A 24,589-nucleotide genomic window follows, 5' to 3' on the forward strand; every position below is an offset into this window, starting at 1 on the left:
CTGGTGAGATCAGGGGTATACTGGCTTGAGAACTGCATCTGGCTTTTAGAAGATGTTCAGCAGGGGTTACATTTTCCTCCTCTTCTACCATTTATTTCCTCTGTCCCTTGTAGAGGAATTTAAATTAGACTCCCCAATCTCCTAATCTTTGGTAAAATCGGAAACACTCTACCCTTTGTTCTGTGCCTCTTCTTCCCCAAGAGCTCCTCTGGTGACACATTCCAGACACCTGGACCCTCCCAATACCCCCACCCACTCCTCTCCCTGACTGTGTGGAAACTATCCCGATTCCAGATGCTCCCTCACGAAATGGGTCCCCCTGACTCCCAGCGTTCAGATGGGAGCATCTCAATGAATATTTCATGGCAGCCTTCTTCCGGAAAACAGCCTCTTGCCAGGAAATACCAGAAGGCATCCTTCTTTCTCTGTACCTCTCTCTGTTTTGTTCTGCCCTGTATCTTCCGATATGTAATAGTTTGGGTGGCAGCTATAGCAATAAGTATAATGACAGCCATCATTTAGTCATTGCTCGCTCAGTAGTGTCAGGTAAAATACTAAGTATTTTATAAACATTGCAGGACATAATTCACAGAATACCATACACATCCATTATGACTACTCTACTTTTTAAATTTTAAATACATATGCATAATTTAAGACTTAGCTAAAGAAGAAATTTGACAATATTCACATGGTAAGTTGGAAATCCAGGCTTTGATCCTTGTCTTCGAAGCTGCTGAATGTAGTAGGAAATAATTATAGAGTTTTCATTATCCTACCAGTCACAGAGGGACCCTCTGAGCTACACTTCTGATGGAGCATATCAGAAAGAGAGGGAGAAAGTGCAGCATGAAAGCTTTGTGGACAGGGAGTGACATGTGTGTACGTGTCAGAGGTAAAGAGACTGAGACACAGACAAAGGAAAGCTACCCAGATAAGTGATAGAACTTACAGTATAATAGTTCATAGTATCAATGGATAACCTCTAAGATATCAGGAATCTGCACAGCAGTGAAAACAACAATAAGGAAACAGGCAACTCCATAGTCAATACTAAGAGGCAAAAGAAACACTTTCTTTTTTTTTTTTTTACTTATTTGCTAAAAAATATGCCCATTATTCAAATTAATAATTTTTCCCTCAGGAAAAGTGTTATATATTATATAAAGGATTTTAGGAGTTCCTGTCATGGCTCAGTGGAAACAAATCTGAGTAGCATCCATGAGGACACAGGTTTGATCCCTGGCCTCGCTCAGTGGGTTAAGGATCTGGTATTGCTGTGAGCTGTGGTGTAGGTTGCAGATACGGTTTGTATCCCGCATTGGTGTGGCTGTGGTATAGGCCAGCAGCTACAGGTCTGATTGGACCCTTAGCCTGGGAACCTCCATAAGCCTCAGGTGCAGCCCTAAAATAAAAAAGACCAAAAAAAATTAATTTTAATGTGAATATTTTCATATAAGTTCCCTTTGCCCATTCTTTAAAAAGTGTTTCAGAAACAAAGAAAAATGGTCTTCACCCCAACTGTTTACCATTTAACCACATATATTATTTGGGCATCAGAAAAGGCTTAGTAAAAGCTAATTAAGATTAAGACATTCTTAACGTGGTAATTCTCTTAACAGCAGAGAGAAAGTGTCTATGCTTTGCAATTATGTGGGCCATTGAACATGTAAAGTAAAAGGAATTAAACTTGTTATGACTCACTACCATGCCCCCAAAATACCCCAATCTCAGTATTAACTGGTTTAAGGGAAAATAAATCTGCAGATAACAATGAGGTGGTTTGTCCCTGTATCCCTGAAACCTCCAGGAAGAAAATCTACAGTTTGCCGGAAGAACTTGGCCTAAGCACTTGGCAATGGAAAGAACACTGGGAGGTCAGACACTTATTGGCAACGTGGCTTGAAGTAAATCATAGCCTCTCAAATCTATGTTATGGGCATAAACATTACTTGGCTAGCCAAGGTCATTGGATGCTATATGAACCTCAGACATTATTTTAAAGGAGTGAGGAGCAAAATCAAGAATGAGGCAGAAATGGTTAAGTGTCCAAATCTTGGGAGGCCTGGTTAATTGGGTCAAAAATGAGTTTTATCTTGGTAATATGGTAGGTTGGTAACTTTTCTCTCTGCATCGGCTACCTGCTATGTAAAGTAAGGATACTGCATCTTTTCAAATGTCTACTTCCTATTCGCCCCATCATCACTCCTTCCAGTGCCACCTTCCCCAGGACTCCCTTTCCCCATATACCCAGAGCTGCATGAAGTCAACTTGCACTGTGCTCTCACAATACCTTATGGCCAGCTGTCGCTTTGTGTTGGTTGTGATTGTCTGTTCATGGGGTGGCCTTGCTGTGGTCCACAGAGCATGCTTCCCCAAAGAGGTCAACATCTTATTGCCTGAAATCTATGACTATGTTACATTTTTTTGTCTTTTTAGGGCCTCACCCATGACACATGGTGGTTCCCAGGCTAGGGGTCCAATCCAAGCTATAGCTCCCAGCCTACACCACAGTCACAGCAATGCAGGATCTGAGCCATGTCTGCGACCTACACCACAGCTCACAGCAATGCTGGATCCTTAACCCACTGAATGAGGCCAGGGATCAAACGTGCATCCTCATGGATACTGGTTGGGTTTGCTACCACTGAGCCGCAACGGAAACTCCTATGTTACCTTTTTTTAATGGCAAAAGGGCTGTTGCATATAGGGTTAAGCTAAGGATCATGGTGAGATTATCCTGGATTATTTGGGTGGGTCCAATGTTCTCACAAGCATCCTTAAAAGGAATGTGAAGGGGAGAGATGACTTTAGAATAATTATCAGACAGATGCAACGCTGCTGACTTTGAGGATGGAGGAAAAGTGATCTGCCAAAGAATCCAGATGGCCTCTAAAAGTTGGAAAGGCAGATGGAGTCTCCTCCAGAGCTTCCAGAAAGGAATCCAGCTCTACTGACACCTTGGTTTTAGCCCAGTGAGACCCGTGTCAGAATTCCGAACTGTAGGATAATAAATTTGTGTTGTATTAAGCCACCAAATTTGTGGTAACTGGTTGCAGTAGCAGTACAAAATTAATACACCTGCACTAGCGTGTTCATGTTTCAAGGGTGAGGCTGTATCTTTGACTCCCTGAGGCATCACACAAGGAGACCTTCTCTGTTTATGAAAGCACTTTTACGAATCCTGCAGCCTCTCCCAATCTTTCCTGTCCTGTTTTAGAGCATTTTCCACCTTGCAGAGATAGGGAAAGATATTTAAGAAAGAGTCTGAACAATAGGCTTCCTTGGCCTTTGAAATGGCCCAGTAGAGTTTTAAAGGTGCTTTCATACACCTTAACTCAATCGAGATTTACTAACTCCAGCGAAGGTTGGATTGTATCCACACTACAATTAAAATAATGTACAAATATGGAAAAGAATATAGAAAAATGAAAGTAGTTGCATGAGAGCAGTAAAGCTTTGATCACACTCTGTGTGATCACTGTACTGACACTTTGTTTCGTTTGCTGGAAGTACCAACTGAAGAAATACCAGCTTCATCGGCCATTGTCATGGTAGGCAATTCCTTGGGGATTATCAGTTAGGGCAATGAACCCCACAATTTTCAGAGGAACTGAGACCCACCCTTGTCTGGAGTACAAGGAAGCAGAATGAGAAGCTCAGCCCTGCCCAATCCCCAGGGCTGCTGCTGTGAAGGTGTAAGAATATCCACTCTCATTTACTACCTGTGTGAAGATGCTCTTCATAACACATCACCTGTTGACACACATCACCTGTTGACACACTCTCTTATTAATTAAGTTGGAGCTGGTATCAATTGGGAAATTGAGCTCCTCAAATCTCCTATAATGGTTCTAGATATTTAATAAGTTTCTCTTTAAGACAAAGAAGAAGAAGTAAGGGAGAGGAAAGGAATTCTGCTCAATAACAGTGACGTCAGTAAGGAAGATTGCCAAAATATTTGCACTTCTTTATTCTACAACTAATAATCTTTTAAGTTTACACTTCCGGCACAAACTTGCACTTGAATGATTGAGAACCCAGTATGGAAAAAGAAAAAAAATTAACTGTACTGTAGCCCAAGATAACAAATTCAAGTTGATGATAAAACTATTTTTTTCCCATTTAAGGGCCACATAAAGAATATTAATTTATCTGGTACGAAATTTTTTAAAAAATTGTTAAATCTGGGACTCAAATTCTTTCTTGAATATATTTTTGATAATTCAACTTCCGAGACTCTGTTAGTATTAGTATCTATCTCTGAATTTCCTTAAATCAAGGTCTAAGTATACTTCCTTTCATCATAAGTTTAGTGTGGGTATATGATTCAGAGATCTCACATGCTGTTAATCTCCTAACAACTGCTTAGGAAGGATCGTTTTACTTTTGCCAAAGCACATTAAGTCATATTTTCAAAGACGCCATTGGATTTTCAACAGTTTTTGAAGTCTGATAATGTTATATCCTTTCAAATGCCTTGAGTCCTTTACAAATACAAAGTAAGGTCATCAATTTCAGTGGGTAATTCTCTTAGGTGAAGTGCTTTATGCATTTCATCTCCATTTCTTCTTTTATTTCCTCCCCCTGTTCATCATCCAAGGTTGGTTTTGCACAGTAAAAATGCTTTGTTTTATCCTGGATGTGAATATAACATGTTCTTTTCACATTAGCCAGATTTGTGAAACCTTTTAAAGCCAAGTGAAAATAATTACTCTCATTAGAAGGGCCATGAGGTACAAACAAGCTGTCCAAGAGAACTTAACAAATTAAAACGCAGGAGGCAAGAAGGCATCCATGTGCAAAAAATCAACTTTTTCCACTCTGCACTAGGAACTAGAAGGGACATCCCCCCGGGGAGTTCTCTGGTGGCACAGGGGGTTAAGGGCAAGCTTTGTCACTGCAGAGGCTCAGGTCACAGCTGTGGCGCAGTTCCCTCCCAGGCCTGGGAACTTTCATATGCCTTGGGCACAGCCAAAAAAAAAAAAAAAAAAAAACCCTGACATTTGCTATTCAGAAGGCGAGAAAGTGAAAGGAGAGATTCGTGAGAACTATATAGGGTGCCTAGATATTCTACTCAAATGCTCCAGTGATTCTCAAACATTGTTTTTTTATTTAAGTACTTTTAAGAGCAGAGCAAAGTTTACTGGTGAGTCCGAGGGAAGTAGCCTCAAATAGCATCCAGAAAGCAAGAGTTTCTTTGGAATCTTGCATTCTACTCAAAATTTTGAAATTTTAGTCTGTCATCTGGTTTTGTGTGATATAAAATATGTAAATGACTTAACTAAAATTGATGCTACACAAAGAGATGCCTGTGGGCTCTCTCACCCCCGTATAGTGCCCCGTTCCTCAGTATTGGTACCCCTTTGCCAAGCATGCTGCCTTGCGGCAAACACTGTCCACCATCGACGTAGAGCAGGGATGGTCCCCAGGCATTATCATTTGTGTTCATGTCACCAAGTCAGTCTCATCTCAATATTTTGCCTTTTATTTTCAAATCAATCCTCCCTCAGAGCCTGGAGTACATAATTTACAGCTCCGAGGCTCACACTAAGATGTTGTGTCTTTTCTTTCTGCACTTGACCACATTCCAGAGTTTCCTTCGCCATGTCCACCCTCTTGCACATTTCACTCCTGCTCACCCAGCTCCATTCTCCAGCCATCACACGATTCTTCAACAGTATCATGGATCCCATCCATAGACTTCGGGCTCCAAGAGTCAGAGTGTCTCATAACGCGACTCCACAGTGGATACAACACCATCACACAGAGGCAGCGAAAGATTCCAACACGAAGAAACTAATGCCTGAACAGAGGGGTATCTGAATGCAGAGGAAAGCCACTTTGGCATGAAGGAAGGGATAGGAGACGAAGTCAGATCCCTCCACACATCGGAGGAAAGTTATTTTCTCTGTATGTATGTGTGTGCGCACAAGCAGACATGTGTGTATCTGCATGTTTTACCTGAAATGGTGCGGTGCTGTGCACGCATAGGACCTCAACAAAATGAATTAGGAGAATCCTTTCTTATCTGGCTCTGACAATGACTAACCAGGAGACTGTAATAGGAAAGTTTACATATTCGGACGTTATCTATATTTGTGAGTTATCTTATTATACAGTAAGATTATTGAGCTGGATGATTTTTAAAATTTCTTCTAGGAAAGATGTAGGAAAATACACTCTAGCACAAATAAAGATAACTGTGAAGTTAAGTAACCAGTAGCCTTTTCCTTTTCCTCTCAGTCCAGATGTCAAACTGACTTAGGTTCATATTTCTGGGAGTGAAATTAGGAACATTCATGTGCTGGAAGATGTGTTATGCTTATAGAAGAGGAAGGCCCTGGTCAATAGATGTACTGAAAGATTTTACCCAGGTCCAGGGTTTGCCCCTCACTGCACATAGATAGGGTTTGGCAATTGACAAAGCACGTCCACATGCAGTATCTCATTTGAGTCTTAGGAGGCAAGCAAAATAGACATAATTTACCTGAACTTACTTGACAAATAAAAATTAGAGTAACGGAGTCATTTATTCAAAACTACACAGTTCTAATCTGGGTCTAAGCTAGCACCAGCATCAAAGTGTACCAGAGGATTCAAAGAGAAATATTTGGATTTCTAGTCAAGTGTACGCCAGTCTTGTCAGGGTGTTTGTAAATAAGAATAAAACTGTTTCCCAGAGCTATAGCAGCCTGGAGCATGAGATCTGCCATTTAATCTTTCTTGTAAACTTCAAGTACTAAGCCAAAATGAGGATACAAACACATCTTTATAATATGCTTTGCAAGGTAAGCCCACAAGTTTTTAACATTCTGGAAAGTGGTTTGATAATCTACAACTTTGTTGCTGTTAGCAACTGCCAGGAAATGAATATGGAAAATGAAAAAATAACCCAATTTTTACAACAGAACACAAAAGGCTTAAAATACTTCAAGCTGACAAATACAAGAAGTATAATAGCATGACACATGTAATACACAAAAGACTTATATCCAGAAATAACTATTGACAAAAATAATCCATATTTGCCTCTAGATTTTATTAAATATTAGAGCTGAAAATGAAATTAGCCAGTGGGTAATGTTTCAAAAGATGAAATACAATAAAAAGCTGGTCAAGAACTTTCTCCCAACAAAAGCCATTTACTTACAAGGAAATCTGTAACTGAATTATTGATCATACCTATGTATCCCAACAATTCTGTCAATTTTTATCCAGATACTGATTTTCTTTCCACAGTCAGGAAATGGGGACCACAAAGAAAAATAGTATTTCTTAACTGCCAGTTTCTCTGTGAGTTAGGATTTAAAATAAGGAAACAGTTTCACTGCTAGTTATGACCAACTAACCGGTACAAGACCACCTCTAATCAAATACGAAAGCTAGATACTTCGAGAAAAGAAAAGAAAAGAAAAAAAAAATAAAAGAAAGAAATTCGGTTGAAGGCCTTGGAGGTCTTCCCAGGTAACTAGAACTTGAGGGGCCAACATCCCAAATAAAAGAAAACAGATGGGAGTTCCCACTGTGGCTCAGTGCGCTAAGAACTCATCTAGTATCCATGAGTATGTGGGTTCAATCCCTGGCCTTGCTCAGGATCCTGCATTGCCCCTGAGCTGTGTTGTAGGTTGCAGGGGCAAGTAGGATCCTGCGTTGCTGTGAGCTGTGGTGTAGGCCGGCAGATGTGGCTTGGATCTGGCATTGCTGTGGCCATGGCTGTAGCCAACAGCTGCAGCTCCAATTCGACCCTTAGCCTGGGAACTTCCATATGCCGCAGATGTGGCCCTAAAAAAGAAAAAAAAAAAAAAAGAAGAAGAAAGAAAGAAAGAAAACATATGGAGCTGAGCATGGTGTTATACATCTCTTATCACTCAGAATTTGCTTTTTCAAAGCAGAGGAGGGAAAAGGCTGAAATTCAGAGCTGAGCTTTTGACATCCACAATGCTAAGGAGATAAAAACAGAGCTCAGGGCTTGCCAATGACAATAGCCTTGGTAAACATCCAGGCTTTCAAGTGGAACCCCAATAAAGCTCTACTTTAGCCAAAATACAATCTAGAAATAGACAAGCTCACACACACACACACACACACACACACTTGAAAACCAACTTCAAATATATTGCATACTAGAATAAATTGGTTTTCTGCCACTACTCTAATTACCTACAAAAGAAAAAAATATCCTCACCGACAAAGATAAGATCATAAAACAACCTCTATGGTTTTGTATTCGAAATATTCAATACTCAATACAAATTGCCAAATTACCAAGGAAAATATAACAAGATCCACAAGAGAAACAGGAAATAAAAACAGATGCTTAGGTGCTCCAGATACTAGAGTTAACAGACCCAGACTTTAAAATAACAGTGATTAATATGTTCAAGAAAATAGAAGAAATGAAGAAATAATGGCAATCTAAGAACTGAAATGATCAAATGAAATTTCTAAAATTGTAAAAAATATATAATAATGGAAATTAAAAAAATCAATAGATGGGCTTAACAGCAAAAGAAAAGAGGCTTAAATAACTGGAAAATAACTCAATTTGAAAATTTCCAGATTAAAGCATGGAGCACGAAAATGTACAAAATCTGGACACGGGAGTAAGACCACGTGAGACATAGTGAAAAGGACAACCATAAATGCAACCGAAGTCCTAGAAAGACAGACGTGAGAGATTGGTAATATCTGAGAATACTTTTAAAAATTCTGAAGCTGGAATAAAACTTTGTACCGGTTCAGAATGTGCAGAAATCATGCAAGAGAAGTACGAATAAAACTATACCTATAGGCACATCATGATAAACTTGCTGAAATAAAAACCAAAAAACCCAATCTTTTTAAAACGCCGTTGAAAAAGCAAATGCAGATTCCCTTCAAATGAATGACAATTAGAGACGGTCGAAGTTTGGAGAGGAAATAATGGAAGCTAAAGAACAACAGGACATCATCGGAGATGACAGAAAATCACTTCCCCTCTAGAATTCTATGACCAGGAAGTAATAACTATTCAAAAACGAGGACAAAATAAACTTGCAGACAAACAAAACTTTCAGAATGCATAGCCAACAGACTACCCTAAAATACTACTGCTCCTTCTTCTCCTACGATTACTACTACTTCTCCTTTTACTGCTTCTACTATTACAACTCCTACTGCTGCTTCTATTATTAATACCACTTCTACTGCTACTACCTCTACTATTACTACCACCACTAGTCCTTCTACTATTACTTCTCCTCCTCCTTCCACTACTTCTACTTTTACTACTACTCCTTCTTCTATTAGTACTACTAGTGCTCCTTCTACTACTTTTATTACTACTACTCCTTCTACTACTTTACTATTACCATTGCTATGACTGCTACTACCACTTTTACTGCTTCTAATATTACTACTAGTACTATGACTACTATTATGACTCCTTCTACTCCTTCTATTACTACCACTACTACTATTACTACTACTACAAAAGATGTTTAGGCAAAAGGAAAAAAAAACCCCAGGTGTAAACACAAGAATGTAGGAAGAAATAAAGAGCAATGAAAAGCACAATTATCTAAATAAATATTGAATACACCTAAAATTTAAAATAATTTCTTATGAATTTTATATAAAAATAAAAGTATGGCAATGGGAAGTAAAAAACTAGAGAGATTAAATGGCAAAGTATTCCAAGGTTCTAATATTGTACTAAAAGTGGAAAGGATTCAAACTTATATTACACTCATTAAGTCAATATTAAATGTGACAATATCCAGGGCAACCACTAAAATATCTGCAATGGATTTATAAACTTCAGGCTAATAATGGTGGAAAATGGGAGTAATGAGAAAATATTCTTGACATGGTAAATAAATATAAGAAAACAAGCATATAAGAAAACAACAAAAAAGAAATATCAAATAGGTTGGGCAAAGAGCCAACCTATTTGAAAAAAATTTAGTTTATAGAAAATAAAAGGAAATAAAGTTAAGAACAGAAATAAAAAATATGCAAAAGAAAAAAATCAACTAACCCCAAAGTGTTTTCTTTGAAAAAGATTAATAAAGTGTAGCATATGTTAACAAAATGTGTTTTTGTATGTATAGGCTATATGTGTTGGAGAAAAAGAGAAAAGGCACAAATTGTCAATATCAGGAAAAAGAGAAATATTGCTATAGATGTTACAAACTACTCCCAGAGATAACATTAATCAATCTCCAAATACAATGTGAAGGAAAGGAAGTTAGGCACAAAAGCACAGGCTGGTATCATTTTTACAGTGTTCTGAAACAGAGAAAACTAATATATTGTGTTGGGAGTTAAGACAGACAGTGTCTAAGTTTGGTTTATTGATTGTAAAGGCATATGGATGGGACTTCTAGGGCAGTGTTTTATGCTCGATCCAATGGGTCCTTATACTAGAGCTTTCATCCTGTGAGAATTCATTAAGTTGTACACGATTTGTGCATTTTTCCATGTGCATGTTGTCCTTCAATAAAATACTTATTTTAAAATTAAGATACCAATTTGAATGTAAACACTCCTAAATATTTATTAAATAGAATTAGATGACACTCTAATTAGATGACAAATCTAATTCCTAAATTCACTCTAGGAATTTTTAATGTTTTCAACTGTAGTCTGAGAGGATTTTCTAGTCAACAGAAAAACAAATGCCTTTTTTAAAAAAGGAAAGCAGAGATGGAAAAAAAAACTTTAATATTTCCTCAAATTTGGGGAAGAACACTTATTCTGTTGGGGTGTCTCCTAGATTTTATAGCCTTGCAAAATTTATGAAGCAATAAAAGTGAAGAAAATCTTTATGAAAAGAAAAAAAAAATGGAGTGAAATTGCCCATAATTAAAGAGAAGTATGTAAGAGAAAGAAGAGATAGGAGAAGATGAACTAAAACCATAATTCTTAACATTTCTCCCCCACTTCTCTTTAGGTAATTTCCAACACGGGTTGGGAAACATGTTCTTGAAACTTGCAACTGTACCCTAATTGGAAAGAATGTGCTCTGTACACTTTTCTTCTTCATTATCAAGAAACTTTGAGGGAGAAGGTAGTCGTATCATAAAAGAGCAGACCTCACGCTGGAAATCCAAAATACAGGGTTTTAATCCTACTGCTCCTATAGTAGAGATGCTATGACCTAGAGAAAATTACTAATATCCATAAGCTCCCATTCTTTCCCTTAAAAAAATAGGCATGGTATTGTCTTCTTTGAGTTTGAGTTTCTTAATGAGTTTCAATGCAGATAATGGTAAAATTTGATGAGCTAGGATATCGGTTACCTTATATTTACTTGCAAGAATGAGAGTGTTTCAGGTGTATCAGTACAGCAACACCCTTAGATTACTCAAGGCAACACGTGCTTAAGAGGACACGCCATAAACAGCCATGTTGCCAGAAGAATACATCCAAGAACAGACAAGGTCTCAACCTTGAGAATTCTGCTTGTTGACTATACCTTCTACATTTAGAGGATTCTCTCCCTCTCTTCCATTATTTTTTTCTGTCCTTTTGTTCTGTCCTCATTTTTTAGGTTCCTGATGGTAAATGTTTAAATTTAAGGTTTGCTTTATGGTGTACCGATGCACTTGAATTAGTGGGGCTCATATATTTCTCAGAATAAACCAGACAGACAAGTATTAAAAATTCCTGGAATTACTGTCATGGCTCAGCAGAAACAAACCTGACCAGTAACCATGAGGATGCAGGTTCGATTCCTGGCCTCCCTCAGTGGGTTAAGGATCTGGCGTTGCCATGAGCTGTGGTGTAGGTCGCAGACATGGCTGGGGTCTGGCATTGCTGTGGCTGTGGTGCAGGCCAGTGGCTACAGCTCAGATTGGACTCCGAACTTGGGAACTTCCATATGCTGCAGGTGCAACCCCAAGAGACAAAAAGGAAAAGAAAAAAAAAAGAAAGAGAAATCCCTATTTGTATTATGTAGTTTCTTAGCTGTAACTTGAAATCTGACAGCAGGATATGCATGAAATAAGATCCTTGGAGTCAATATTAATAGAGCAGCTATTAAACCAGTATGTTTAATCAAACAAGTCGTGTATAATGGATCCTTTAAACGGAATCACCTTGGATACAAGTGCTAACAACCACAGAAAAACCAACCCCCTTAAGCACAAAGGAATCCTCTTGACTTATAATTATTTTCTTCACTAGGAAAATTATTATTTACTGAGATTTCTACCAAAGGATGTTTTTCCTGTTCCAGACCCTGTCGTGGTTGATGAGAATCTTGAAGTTTCACTGGCCGATCGCTAATCAGAAATGCATTCGTTTGGTGTACTTTCAAAACCAGAATTTTTTGATACAAATCCAATAGTTTTAGCCCTATGTTTGACTAACTCAACTTCATAAAATTGAGAACGTCATGATCCAGTGTTTCTTCCTCTCCTGCAAAGAAAGCTTGCTGCTACTGTCAATTCCGAGTGGTTACTCAGTAGATTACTTCTTCCCATTATCCGTTCGTATTTCCTTTCTTCCTCCCTTCTCTTTAAGTGCTCTTTAGGGGCGCCTCATCCAGTACGCCACTCTTGACGAGTGTGTCCAATATTACATAAAGGACTTAAAATTGACGGTTGAAATTCCTACGGGCACCTTAACAGCCATTTAAGTTGCAGACCATATTGTGTGTGTGTCTGTGAATTCATCTTAGTAGTTACACCTTTTTTTTTTCCAGGCTCGTCATTGTTTCCAGCTAGGAGTCTGAGATTCACTTGATCCTACACCAATAATCATCCAGAAGGTAAAGCGACAACAGTCCTGGGAGCATTTGGATACCTGTACCATTTCTAATGATAAAAACTACATCAGCTCAGCAGCAGCAGGAAGAGGAAAGCTTTGCTTGTTAACCGCACAGTCTCGACACTTCAGCAAATTTTAGTACTTTTATAACCTCCCTCAAAGACCTTGGGATAAAGCATATAGAAGTCTGACAAACATGAATTACTCCAACTCGTACAGGAAAACTCTCACACTGCCACACCATCCAAAAGGAGAGTCTAGGGAATGACGGATGAACCTGTGTGGGCTCTGCTGTCGTGTTCAGCACAGAGCCCTGGCTTCCCAAGCTCTGGACAAAAATGGAAAATGGAGATGGGGCTGGGGACCCACCTCTGAGTGAGGTGGTTATCCTGTGTGTGACACTGCTGGGCACAGTGGTGCCCGGAGCACCCATGACAGCACATTCAGAACCAGAAGAAGGAACAGAAGCAAACCTTGTGGTTGACATTCTGGTTCATCCCGAGGAAGGATCCAGAAAGACACTGAAATGTCATGCTGAATTCTCTGATTACTTAAGATCCACTGAGGTAATGCTGAAAATGTACACCCCGTATCAGTCTGATCGGCATCCAAGTACTACTTCTGCCAAGTATGGGTCCCTGGAAAAATGACTTCGCTTTCTCTCACCCGTGGAAAGAAAAATAATGCTACCTATTGCCTGTGGTTAGGAGAAATAAGAGATGTGGCATAAACGTCTCTACTCTCAGTGAAGAGACTGCTTATGTTGCCTATATTTCCCTTTAATGCGTCAGGCTCCTACGATGCCAGGACAAGAGACTTCCGACCTGCACAGATCTGTCTACGCTCTTCATGCCTCCATTCTCGCCAGACCCTATCCCCGGGGAGAGGCAGGCAGCACGGGCCTTCAGTCTTCTCTGCGGCAAGGGTGGCCTCGGCATGAGGTTCTCTTCATGATAACAGCAGGGATCTCATTTGCTGGAATATGGATGAGGTAATTATTGAACAATCTAAGCCGCAGAAATGATTAAGGTGCTGGTGGCATTTACTTATGCAGAAAGATTAATAGAGTTAAACAATTGTAAGTTGGCCAAATGGTAAGGAGGATAAAAAGCCATGAACAAATATTTGAATGGCATAATGTAGCCCAGGCTGGGCAGGCATTATTTACAGAAATTTAGAGAGCTACAGCGAGGCATGCAGTGGAATAAAAAGACATTAAGCAGTGAGATTCGGACTGTTTTCAAGACCGTTTTAAAAGGGAGAAGCGTGTTGAATTCTGAAGAAAATAACAGGCCATCTAGCATTCAAGAGTTTCCTGAGAGAAGACACCATACTCAGGTAGTAGCCACTGAACCTGGTATTCACATACCTCAACCTGGAGAAACCAACAAGAAGAGATAATAGAACCCTGTTTACAAATGTATTCCTAAATTCTAATTCCCACAACTTCACATTTGCCATACCTCAGAAGTCCTTGGTTATTCCAATAGGATTTTTTATTTATTTATTTATTTATTTATTTGTCTTTTTGCTTTTTCTAGGGCCACACCTGCGGCATATGGAGGTTCCCAGGCTAAGGGTCCAATCGGAGCTATAGCCACCGGCCTACGCCAGAGCCACAGCTACCATGGGATCCGAGCTGCGTGTGCAACCTACACCACAGCTCACGGCAATGCCGGATCCTTAACCCACTAAGCAAGGCCAGGGATTGAACCCGCAATCTCATGGTTCCTAGTAAGATTCGTTAACCACTGAGCCACAATGGGAACTCCAGGATTTTTTTTTTTAATCAAAAACAAAAATATAAAGATATTACCTTAACTTTGTCACTGAGCTAATAATTATGCATCCATTTTTGATATATAGATATAGAAAAGAACATATTAGCATTAACTGAAATCAAATATTATCAGTGAAAATATTCCACATACAAAATAAATTTTGTTAAATAGCCCTCTTACATTTATGACTGTTTCTTCCCAAACAGTGCTTGAATTTGAATGATGTTTATCAGGAAGCAAAGTATTTTACTTTTCCAATTATTAGTGATTATGCTAGCAATTAAAGAGTTTGAAAAACAGTGATTGCCTAGTCGCAAATCTACATTTGACTATGAAGACAAAAATGTAAAAACCCTTGGAAAAACCATTCAAATTCCTTGACTTTTTAGAGGCAAGTCTACTCAGGCCCAATACAAATATATGGGATGAAAACAATATTCTCCCAAGTAAGAAAACACCATTGCCTTCTAATGATACCCGAGGACCAACTGAGTACTAACGGTGATTGGCCGGGCATCATGTGACATGATGGCAACAGTTAACACATTAATGTAATTAGAAGTTCAAATATGCATGTATAACTTGAAAAGATGGTCACAAGAAGGGCTTCCGTGGTAAAAATGATATTTTAACAGTATTTTGATGCTAACTTTATCCGTATTTTAGTGAAAAATACAAACTGATTGTGAACGTTGAATTCCAAATGCTGTACGAGTAGGACAAGGACTGAGAATAAACCCTTGGGTTTGCCCACTGTCCCCTCGCAGGTCCTTGGTGACCTTGACAAGAGCAGTTTGGGGTGGGGGTGAGGGGGGCAAAAAAAAAAGTGATTAGAAATGAACAGTTCTACAGAGAGTGGAAGGAGGGAAATTAGAGATTTCTCATTCAAGAAGTTTTGCCAATAAAAGATAATTGGTTTAACAGCGAGAGAGGAAGACATGGTCAAGAGGAAACTAACTTTAAAAGTGAGAAATATTATAGCCTATCTACATGCTGATGAGAATAATACAGTGGGACACAGAAATTGTATGATGCAGAAGACAGAGATACTGGACGACGTCCCTGAGCAGGGAAAAGATCTGTTCCTCAAACTGTGGCGGTCTTGACGTTAAAGAAGAGCACCAAGTTCATTCCCACGTTCAGAGGAAAAAGACGGGAAAATGGACAGATCCCCTGATGGGTTTGCGAAAGCAGCTATGGAGTATACGGAAATTTATTTTTTATTCTTTCTATTTCCTCAGAAAAACAGAAGTAAGAATATAGTTGATAGTGGGGATGGGAAGAGGGATAAGATGTGTGAAGAGAAACAAGATAAGAAATATAATCTATTTAAGTGGAAACAGATTTTTTTCAAAAAATGTTCTAAGGGCCCACTTGATGTCATTGACTATGCATTTAACGTAAAAACCAATCCACGCATGAAGGCCCTTTAGAAAATTCCATGCAATGTGTGTTTTCCTTCAGCCAAAAGCAGCTGTGTAGGTGAGGCACAAAGTAGGTGAGTAGTTGGATTAACCAGTTAGTTTTACCATGTAAGTGAGGTAACAAGAAAAGAGTCAGATAGTATAAGTCAATAAAATATCTAAATAACCTATCACCAGATTTGTAAGGCTCCCCAAGAGTTACATATTCACCTGTGTGCAATCTCTATGAAGTTCATAATGCAATTTACAAACAAATGAGCCTTGGCTTCATTACATTTTCCTGGTATTGGTATTAAGAGAAAGATCTAAGAACTTATTAGAAAAGAACTATGAACCAATGTGTGAATTCAAAAAGCAGCATAAAACACACAGTATCTTGATTTCTAACAGTCTGCAGTTTTCGTGATTAATTTGTGACTCTATAACCTTGGTGGTTTGCTACAGTTTATCATGTACTATAAAGCCAATAAGGAATGTAACCAATAGACCTTCCTAACAGAAATAAGACATTTCAAAAAATATATAATCTAAAAAAATTAATGAAAAATTAATGAAAGACCTAACATGAAAGTCATTACATGCTAATGAAAACACTCCAAATTAATCCTTTTCAGAATTTCAGGTCGACATTGCAATTCATTAAGAAGATAACATCAAACATGTGTCACTTCCAAACATTTGCAGGAGAACCAAAGCTACATTCCTAGGTCAAAAAATGACTTCATAAAATAAGGTATTTATATTTTTATCTCTTCTCCCAAATCCCACAAAAAAGCCTCTACTTCCAGGCAAAACTTTCCACACCCTCAATTTTTAAAAAGTAAATAACACATTACTGCATGCATCCAATCATACATGGATGTTGATATATATGTCGAGCATCTACTATGCGCCTTGAAATAATGGCTGTCAATGTCATGGAGAACCAAGAGTGTAAAATAATGAGAAAAATAGAGGATTTAAGGACAGATTTGCTTTTGCATTCCAGTTGTGTCACTTGCTAGGTGTTAAGTCTTTTGGCAAAACACAAATTCTTTGAGCCTTAGTTTCTTTTGCTATGAAACTAATTGAGGTAATGAAATGAAATGCATGGCAGTGAGAATTGGCATTGGTTAAGAGCAGGGACTCTGGAGTCAGCCTGGCGCCCTGGGTTTGAATCCTAGCTCCATTCTTTAATGTTATGTGAACCTGGACAATTTGCTCATTCTTTTCTTTGCTTTCAGATATCGTATTTACAAAATGATGGATGGGTCATATTTTAGTCTCTCATCAAATTCATGGCTAATGCAGTGTACCTGCTACATAGGCTTGTTGTGGGGATGAAACAGTACTCATGGGCACAGTGCCTGACACAGAGTGAGTGTCCTATAGGTAGCTGTGGGCGCATTAATAAGTACCCAGTCAATCATAGCCATTGCCACGTGCCCAGTGACCTCACCTGCCCTTCTATGCCGCTGCTACTCATAAATCCTGGGAAATACAGGATTTTTATTCATTCATTACATGCTTGTGGAGTTAGTTATATGCCAGGCACTGGTGAGGCAATGACTTAAGTGGCTCTCCCCCAACACTGAACCACACGGGTCCCTATTAAACCTGATATCAAAGAACTATAAAAGCAGAGGGTGAAACATATATTCCATAAAAATAGTCCATACAATAGAGCTTTATGAAAACAATCTCTTTTTCCTGAATGACAAAGAGCTATCATAAAACATTTTTTTATAAAAGGTGCCTTGATTCCTACCACTATGCCCAACCGCTAGCCTCTCACCCCCAGTAAAGAGTGGATATAGTGATATTATGGTCATGCGATCTGAGTTTCTTAAAATGAATGTTGGAATCAGTATGGCTAAAATTACTAAATTAATTTTCTGGTCAGGTCAAATGCAGTTGACTTTAAATTGTATCACTCTCCCCCCAGCCCCCGCCAAAATTTGAGTTTACTATTGTGCTTTTGGTTTTGGTTTGCTTAGACCTTGAGTGCTAAAATGACAATATTTAAAACACCATACATGTTTGCATTATCTAAATATCATAGCCTTTTGGGGCTAAAATTCCTCACCATTTGGAGAGAAATTAACAAAGTATACTTAGGGAAAAAAAAACTAGATTTCAGAACCAAATAAGACAGATTGAAAAATACTTCATCTACCTCTCCCTTTCGATTTCTGCCATTTTAAAATTAAGTAAATAAAATTTACGAGCCATCATTTGACACTGAAGAGAGGGGGAGTTCATACCTGCTTTAAAATAATTTTCTTTTTTTCTTGTTTTAGCCCCACCTGCAGCATGTGGAAGTTCCTGGGCCAGGGACTGAACCCGGGCCTCAGGTGCAACCCGCACCACAGCTGCAGCACCACCAGATCCTTAACCCCTTAACCCATTGTGCCACACAAGAACTTCCTAAAATAATTTTCTTATAGTAATACTACATAGGATATAATAAATAATGAACAAACAGAATTGGGGAGCTAACTGCAGAGGGGCTACCCTAAAAATCCTACTAATTTGAAATAGAAAGTCAAATCTGGAACTGATAAAGGTACCCTCAGAGGGGGCTTCAGGAGAGTTGGTGCCTCTGAAATCTTATATGAGGAAATCGCAAAGGATTTCTTCACCAGCTAATAGTGCTACTTTCTCAATATATGTAAACCCAACTCAATCACTGAGCCCAACTCAACCCAAAGCACGCCATCTTCCATAACCTTATGTACATCCTACCTGACCTGCTACGCTCTCCTCTACGTTGTATATTGCATCACTCAGTTTATTGCACCAGAGTGGTATTCACCTTTCTCAGAAGCCTATGGCAAATGTGGTATGTTTGAAATCATCACACTAAGCCACAGAGAAAAATATTTAAACAAGCAAGGTCAACTTAAAAAAAATCATTAATGGTGTTTTATGTACCAATCCAGCAATAGCCCCATAGTATCTCTCACTTAGAAACCCTGCATTTGACAAAATAGCCCTTGTGAAAAAAATAAAACATTTAAATTTAGAAAAACTGTAATTTTGTCTTGCCTTAATACAACTAACCAATAATAAAACTCTGATTCTTCAAAAGTTAACAACAAGTATTCTCCAAAAATATGTAGGAAGACGCCCACAGCCATGACCCTTAAAAAGTAAAAGAAATACAAAACAAAGGAAAAGAAGGATTATCCTTTTGGGGAAAAACACTCTCTTGTTTAATTTTTACCTAAAGAGCACACATAAGTAGGTGGTCTTTGTATTTTTGATGGTAATGGCTCAAAAACAGTATCGCAAACAATGGTGGACTTTTGATTCCTCTTTGCTGTTGAATTTTTCTGTGGGGGTGGGCCTGGCTTTCCTTACATAGGGCCTTGTAGAAAGAAGACCACTTTTCTTTTATTAGGATAGCTGATAGGTTTCCTTGTCACTGTGGAGCAAAACTCCACAGATACTTTTTTTTTTTTTAAATATAGGTGTATATACATTTCTGCCTTTTATATGACAAAATAATTTGAAAACGAATTTTAGGTAGCTCATTTTGTCATTCCTTGTTTCACATCCTGTAATTTATTTTAGGTAAAATGTGTTAGTAAGAAACCCACACAACAACTGATTAAACATACAAAACACATGACACCATGGCTCCTATGACAGTAGCCAAAAAAACAAAAACCAGATTTCAAAACACAATTGCATTAGCTATACTAAAGACTTCGGAAGGCTATTATCCTCCAACAACAAAAGTTCTTGTTTGGTTTAAAAACTAAGAACAAAAATGTAACACTTTTAGGATAAAATGTTCATATACATCATGTAGGTTCTATTTTAGTTTTTTGGAGGGGGTTGAGATTCCAAATAATAAACTATTTGCAAAGTGTTGGTTTCTTTGTTCCTTCTTCTCTCTTTAGCTAAATTAACAGATATTCCAATTATCTATTTTCATAAATTAACTGAGCCTTAAACTGAGGTTGGTTATATGCTTGCATCCTTGAGAATAACTCCCAAGTATGTCATTACACTTCAATCCCTTAATAAAGGGATAGATTATATATGTATATTTAGGGAAAGAAATAAAGACATAAAGTTTCGAAAAGTATATTTGCTGCTAAAATGGTATAGTTAGAACACTGTGGTTCAAAGACACTTTCAGCTTGAGACATGCTGACCTTTATTATTGCACTTCAACCCAAGGGCAGTGACAAGGACTCAGGGCATAGCAGATAGTCTGTCAAGATTTAAGAGCCTATGAAAGTGCAGAAAACAGAGACTTCGCTCCTAACTACAATCTACAAATGTGTGTACTGGATTATCATTGGGCACAAACAACAACTGTGCGGTATAAAATGCCATACGAGGATTATTGTTACTTCTTGGCAAGGAGGGAAGACTTCTTTGAGTAGTGGGCATTCTTTCCAAGCTTTCAGAAATGGAGCAAATTTCAACAGGTGAAGAAAGAAGAAAGATTCTATGCCCAAAGGAAAACACAAACAAAAGCACAGGGATCTGAAATCATGTGGCTGCTTCAGAAGGACTCTGAATGGTGTTTGGAGTCTAAGGAGTTAGGGGAAGGGGAGAGGGAGATGAATCCAGAAAGGTGAGATGGAGTGTGGAGCCCACCACATCACTAAAAGCCATCTTGCAAATTTCTGTTCTTTACAGGAGCCAACTCACTGTACGAAAACCACCCTTCTCCAGGGGCTAGGAGGTAATCAGAGTCAGGGGTAAGGTTAATCCAAAAGGGACAAATAAATATGTCATACTCTTTCTATGAAATAAATTACCACTTAAAGGAGGATAAAAAAAATGTATATTACTCTTCCCAAAAAGACAAAATATTGAGTTATTCTTTATCTTGTTTGCAAACATGTCAAAAAATATACCTGTATTTCCATGTCCAAAATACAAACTTCGGATAGAATATACGCTATATAAAAGGAGAATGTACCTAAGGTTTCTATACCTCCTTTGCTTCTCCCAACAGGTGAAAACTGTTCCCACCTCAAGAGCCTCACACATTCATTACTGTGCAAATCTCTGCATCCTTCTCAGATGTGAGCTTTCAACCTGTGGCGCTCAGTGTGGCCAACACTGCCACTTGATCTAGTTAGGTCCTTCTCGCTACTATCTTTGCCCCTGTGGTTCTCTACCTCAGCCCGCTTTGTGCTTTTCCGGACTCTGAGTTTTGTAATTTCTTATTAACTCGTTCCTTTCCATATGCAATGACTTTCTACCCATGTTTGGAAGCTCCATGATGGAAGGAGATTTATCTGTTGTTTTCAACACTCCACATATAATACCTGGAACAGGACCTGACATATTATAAAGATTCAGAAACTATTTGTCAAATTAATAATTTTCAAACACAAAGATAGAGAAAATTGTCATAGCTAAAAGTTATATCTTTAAATGAACAAATTGAAATTTTAAAATGTCTTGGAGTCAATTCTTATGCAAAGAATGTGTATAGATGGAAAAGGTAAATATGCTAAAAATATTTTCTAGAAGAATAATTAAATAAATAATAAGATCGTGATATATAGTTATATGCAAAAATATAAAACCATGTGTATATGTCAATGTATAATTCACATAATATAGTATTAATATCTCTTTTGCTTTAATTGGTAATAATGAATTCCTTGCTGATACTCAAGGGATATATCTATATTTTTCTTCACTAAAGAATGTATTTCTTTATATATAAGATGTATAAGAAGGATAAAAGAAAAGGTTCTGATGAAATTTCCTGCTGGCCTATCTTCTTTTCCATTCTCCTACCAAAAATAAGGTAGCAAAAGTGGCCTCAAATATATATTTTCTTACAGATCACTGAGGCACGCATATCACTGCAAACTCATGAATACCAAGAGATCAGTCCGGGTTGCAGATGGTGAAGCAGATTATTAGAAAGTTCAGATGTCTTTTTATAACTGGTTCCAAAAAGAGACAGTTTAACTCTCCTCTTAAAATTCACACATGTAAAGCACACCCTCCTTCATCACCCAATATGACACAGAACATTTACTGTTCATAAAATAATCTACTGCTTTTTAAAATCATCCTTTATGTTAAAATAATCCTACCTAGAAGAAAATGTTTACTTCCAATAGATGGTGAAATTGGAGTGCTACCTCATCAGAACTGTTCTAAAAGAGGATCAGGTGAAATCTGGGGAGAAGTCCAGGCTTTAAGTCAAGATACTGTAACCCTCTATGAATCAAATGTTTGAAACAACTGAGTTGGTCAAGGTTTGCTGGATCAAGCTCTAGGCTAAAGTAGAAAATTAAAGTGCATTTTTCTTAATGGCTCCTACACGGGTCTGGAAATGCCATCGTCCCCAGATACTTCGTCAAGAAGTTCCTTCTTTTATAGCTATTTAATTTATCTACCTTAGAATGTCCACTCTGATTTTTCTCAGATGTTTGTCTTCTAAGCTCGATCTTAAGCACAGGTAACTCCAATTCCTAATTGTGACAATAAGCGAATTTAAAATGTGTACGTTTAGTTCTAGCCTTTGTTTAAAGAAGCATGAAAACTTTTGGTGCTAAATCTGCAAATGTGTGGAACACACACACACATTCACACAGATACACATATACCACATATGCTTCTCTCATCCGTCTTTGGAACAACAGAGAATTTAAAATAAATACAGCTGGGCACTGAGACTATAACTGCTGGGCAAACATATACTCCCATGAACGTAAATATATTCTTCAGTGTTTCCTGCCGAGCCCACTTAGTAATGGAAAGCCAGCCAGCCCCATTTCTCCCACAAAACACCCCACATGCTCTCCAAACAACCACCCCTAGCAACTGGGCTGGAGACAAGCAGAGCTGAACAAAAGCCGCTGGGCTCTGGCTCAGGAGTGAGTTGCTTTCCCAGACCCTGACATTTTAAAGGCAGTAACGGAAGGTCATGCTGGGCACTAGTTGTTTCTTCCATTCCCCCCGCCAAAAAAAAAAAAAAAAAAAAACCCAGAAAACAAAAAAACAAAAAAACCCCACCATGTCTAGTAAGGCAATCATTCTAGTCATCTGGATGTAGTAACCGCTTGCTTTGCCTCCTGTACTTCGCGAGTCCTTGAATTAAAACTACCACGTAGGAGGGATGAGCGCCAGCCCCAAAATCGGCTCATTCTCCCTACTCGGAGCCCCTCTCCTCATCCAGAGATGTGACCCAAGGGCTTGAGAGTGACCCGTGCTGCCCACTAAGCAGCTTTCTGGTAAACCTCGACAGAACTAGCTTTCAGATCAAACACACCCTCCGCTCACTTCTCTTACAGCAGCCCCTGCTGAGCGCAAGGCGGGGATCGCCGCGTCTCGCCAGGGTCTGGGAGCCCAGCAGGTTCCCCGGAGACCTGGGAGGCCAGACCCAGAAATAGCCCTGGAGGCAGCCAGCGCGACCCCAGATCCCCCACCCCCCAGCCCGCCCAGCCTTCTGCAGCCGGACTCTACCCTCCAGGAAAAGCCAAGACCCTCCGAGGAGAGAGTCTCCCTCTGCCAGAGGCAGTGGCGGGAGCGGGCCAACTTGCCGGCTCCGGGAGGGCTGAGTTTTCAGTGGCTACAGGTTGCCGGGAGCAGGTTCCCAGCTCCCGAGGGCCGAAGGCGCTCGGCGCGCGGGGAAGGGAGACTTTTGTTCGGGGGGCGGGGGTGGGTTAGGAGAGACCGGGGGAGCCCGAAAGGGCCCCGTGCAGGTGGGGAGACGGGAGAGATCCGCCGGCGCACCTCCCCACAGTGACCCCCACAGACCTTGGCGCCGCAACCTGCGCTTCTTGAGGCCGAAGATGCGCACTTTGGAGAAGATATCCACCAGGTTGCCGTTGCAGAGCCCGCGGTTCTTGCTGGGGCTGCTCCGCCTCCTGCTGGCAGACGGCCGGTCCCAGTGCTGCTCCCGCGCCTGCCGCTTCTGGCGGATCAAGCCGCTGGCGATGGCCGCGGCCATGGTGGCCCCGGGACCGGGTCCGGAGGAGGGAGGGTCGGACGAAAGGGAGCTGGGGACACCAGAGCGGGAAGGGGCGGTGCAGACGGCGGCTCGCCCTTGGGGAGGCGGAGGCGGGGAGGCCGGAGGGGTTAGGGAGAGGGAGTGGGGCGCTCAGTCCCGACTAGGACCCATCGCCCTCTCCGCGGAGCGCGGGGCCGGGCGCGCTGATGCGCCCAGGGCGCGGCGGGGCAAGCGCTGGGGGGCCCGAGGTCGTCTCCTCCTCCGCCGCCGCCGCCGCGTCGGAGCCGGGAGTGGGGCCGGGGCTGCGGACGCCGCCGGTCACCGAGCGCCGCCGGAGCCCTCTCCGGGGCCGCCACCGCCACTCGCGCAGCCTTTCTGCCCTGCCCGCCTCCCGGGCGGGAGGTAGTGGTGGCCGCCTTCTTCCAGGGCACGGGATGGAGGGCAGGTCCCGGCCAGGTCTCGCGCGTGGGTCCGTCCAGGGCGCGCCGGGCAGGACTCAGCGCCTGACTCGAGCTGCCCCCTGGCCGGTGCCGCCGCCGCCGCCCGCTCTCGGATTCTGCCGGTGATTGTCAAGTGCTTTGGAAATCAGCATCTGGAGAGCGCAATCTTCTCCCCGGAGATCTCTAATCAAAGCTCTTCGTTCCCACCCCACCGCACTCCCCTCCCGTCCCCCTCCTATGCCAGTCTTCAGAGAGAAAAAAGGT

The 24,589-nt window shown here is 40.2% G+C and overlaps 1 protein-coding gene across 1 annotated transcript in view; it reads right to left on the reverse strand.

Moving 5' to 3' along the window:
* Positions 1-23,885, reverse strand: part of FGF14 (fibroblast growth factor 14) — a 174,001-nt gene extending 150,116 nt beyond the window's left edge. Inside the window, exon 1 of the mRNA XM_047756485.1 lies at positions 23,693-23,885. Coding sequence (XP_047612441.1) covers positions 23,693-23,885 — 193 coding nt within the window. The remainder of the gene's footprint in view (positions 1-23,692) is intronic.
* Positions 23,886-24,589: the final 704 nt, after the last annotated feature.

Source organism: Phacochoerus africanus, chromosome 13, assembly GCF_016906955.1.
Source record: "Phacochoerus africanus isolate WHEZ1 chromosome 13, ROS_Pafr_v1, whole genome shotgun sequence".
NCBI lineage: Eukaryota > Metazoa > Chordata > Mammalia > Artiodactyla > Suidae > Phacochoerus > Phacochoerus africanus.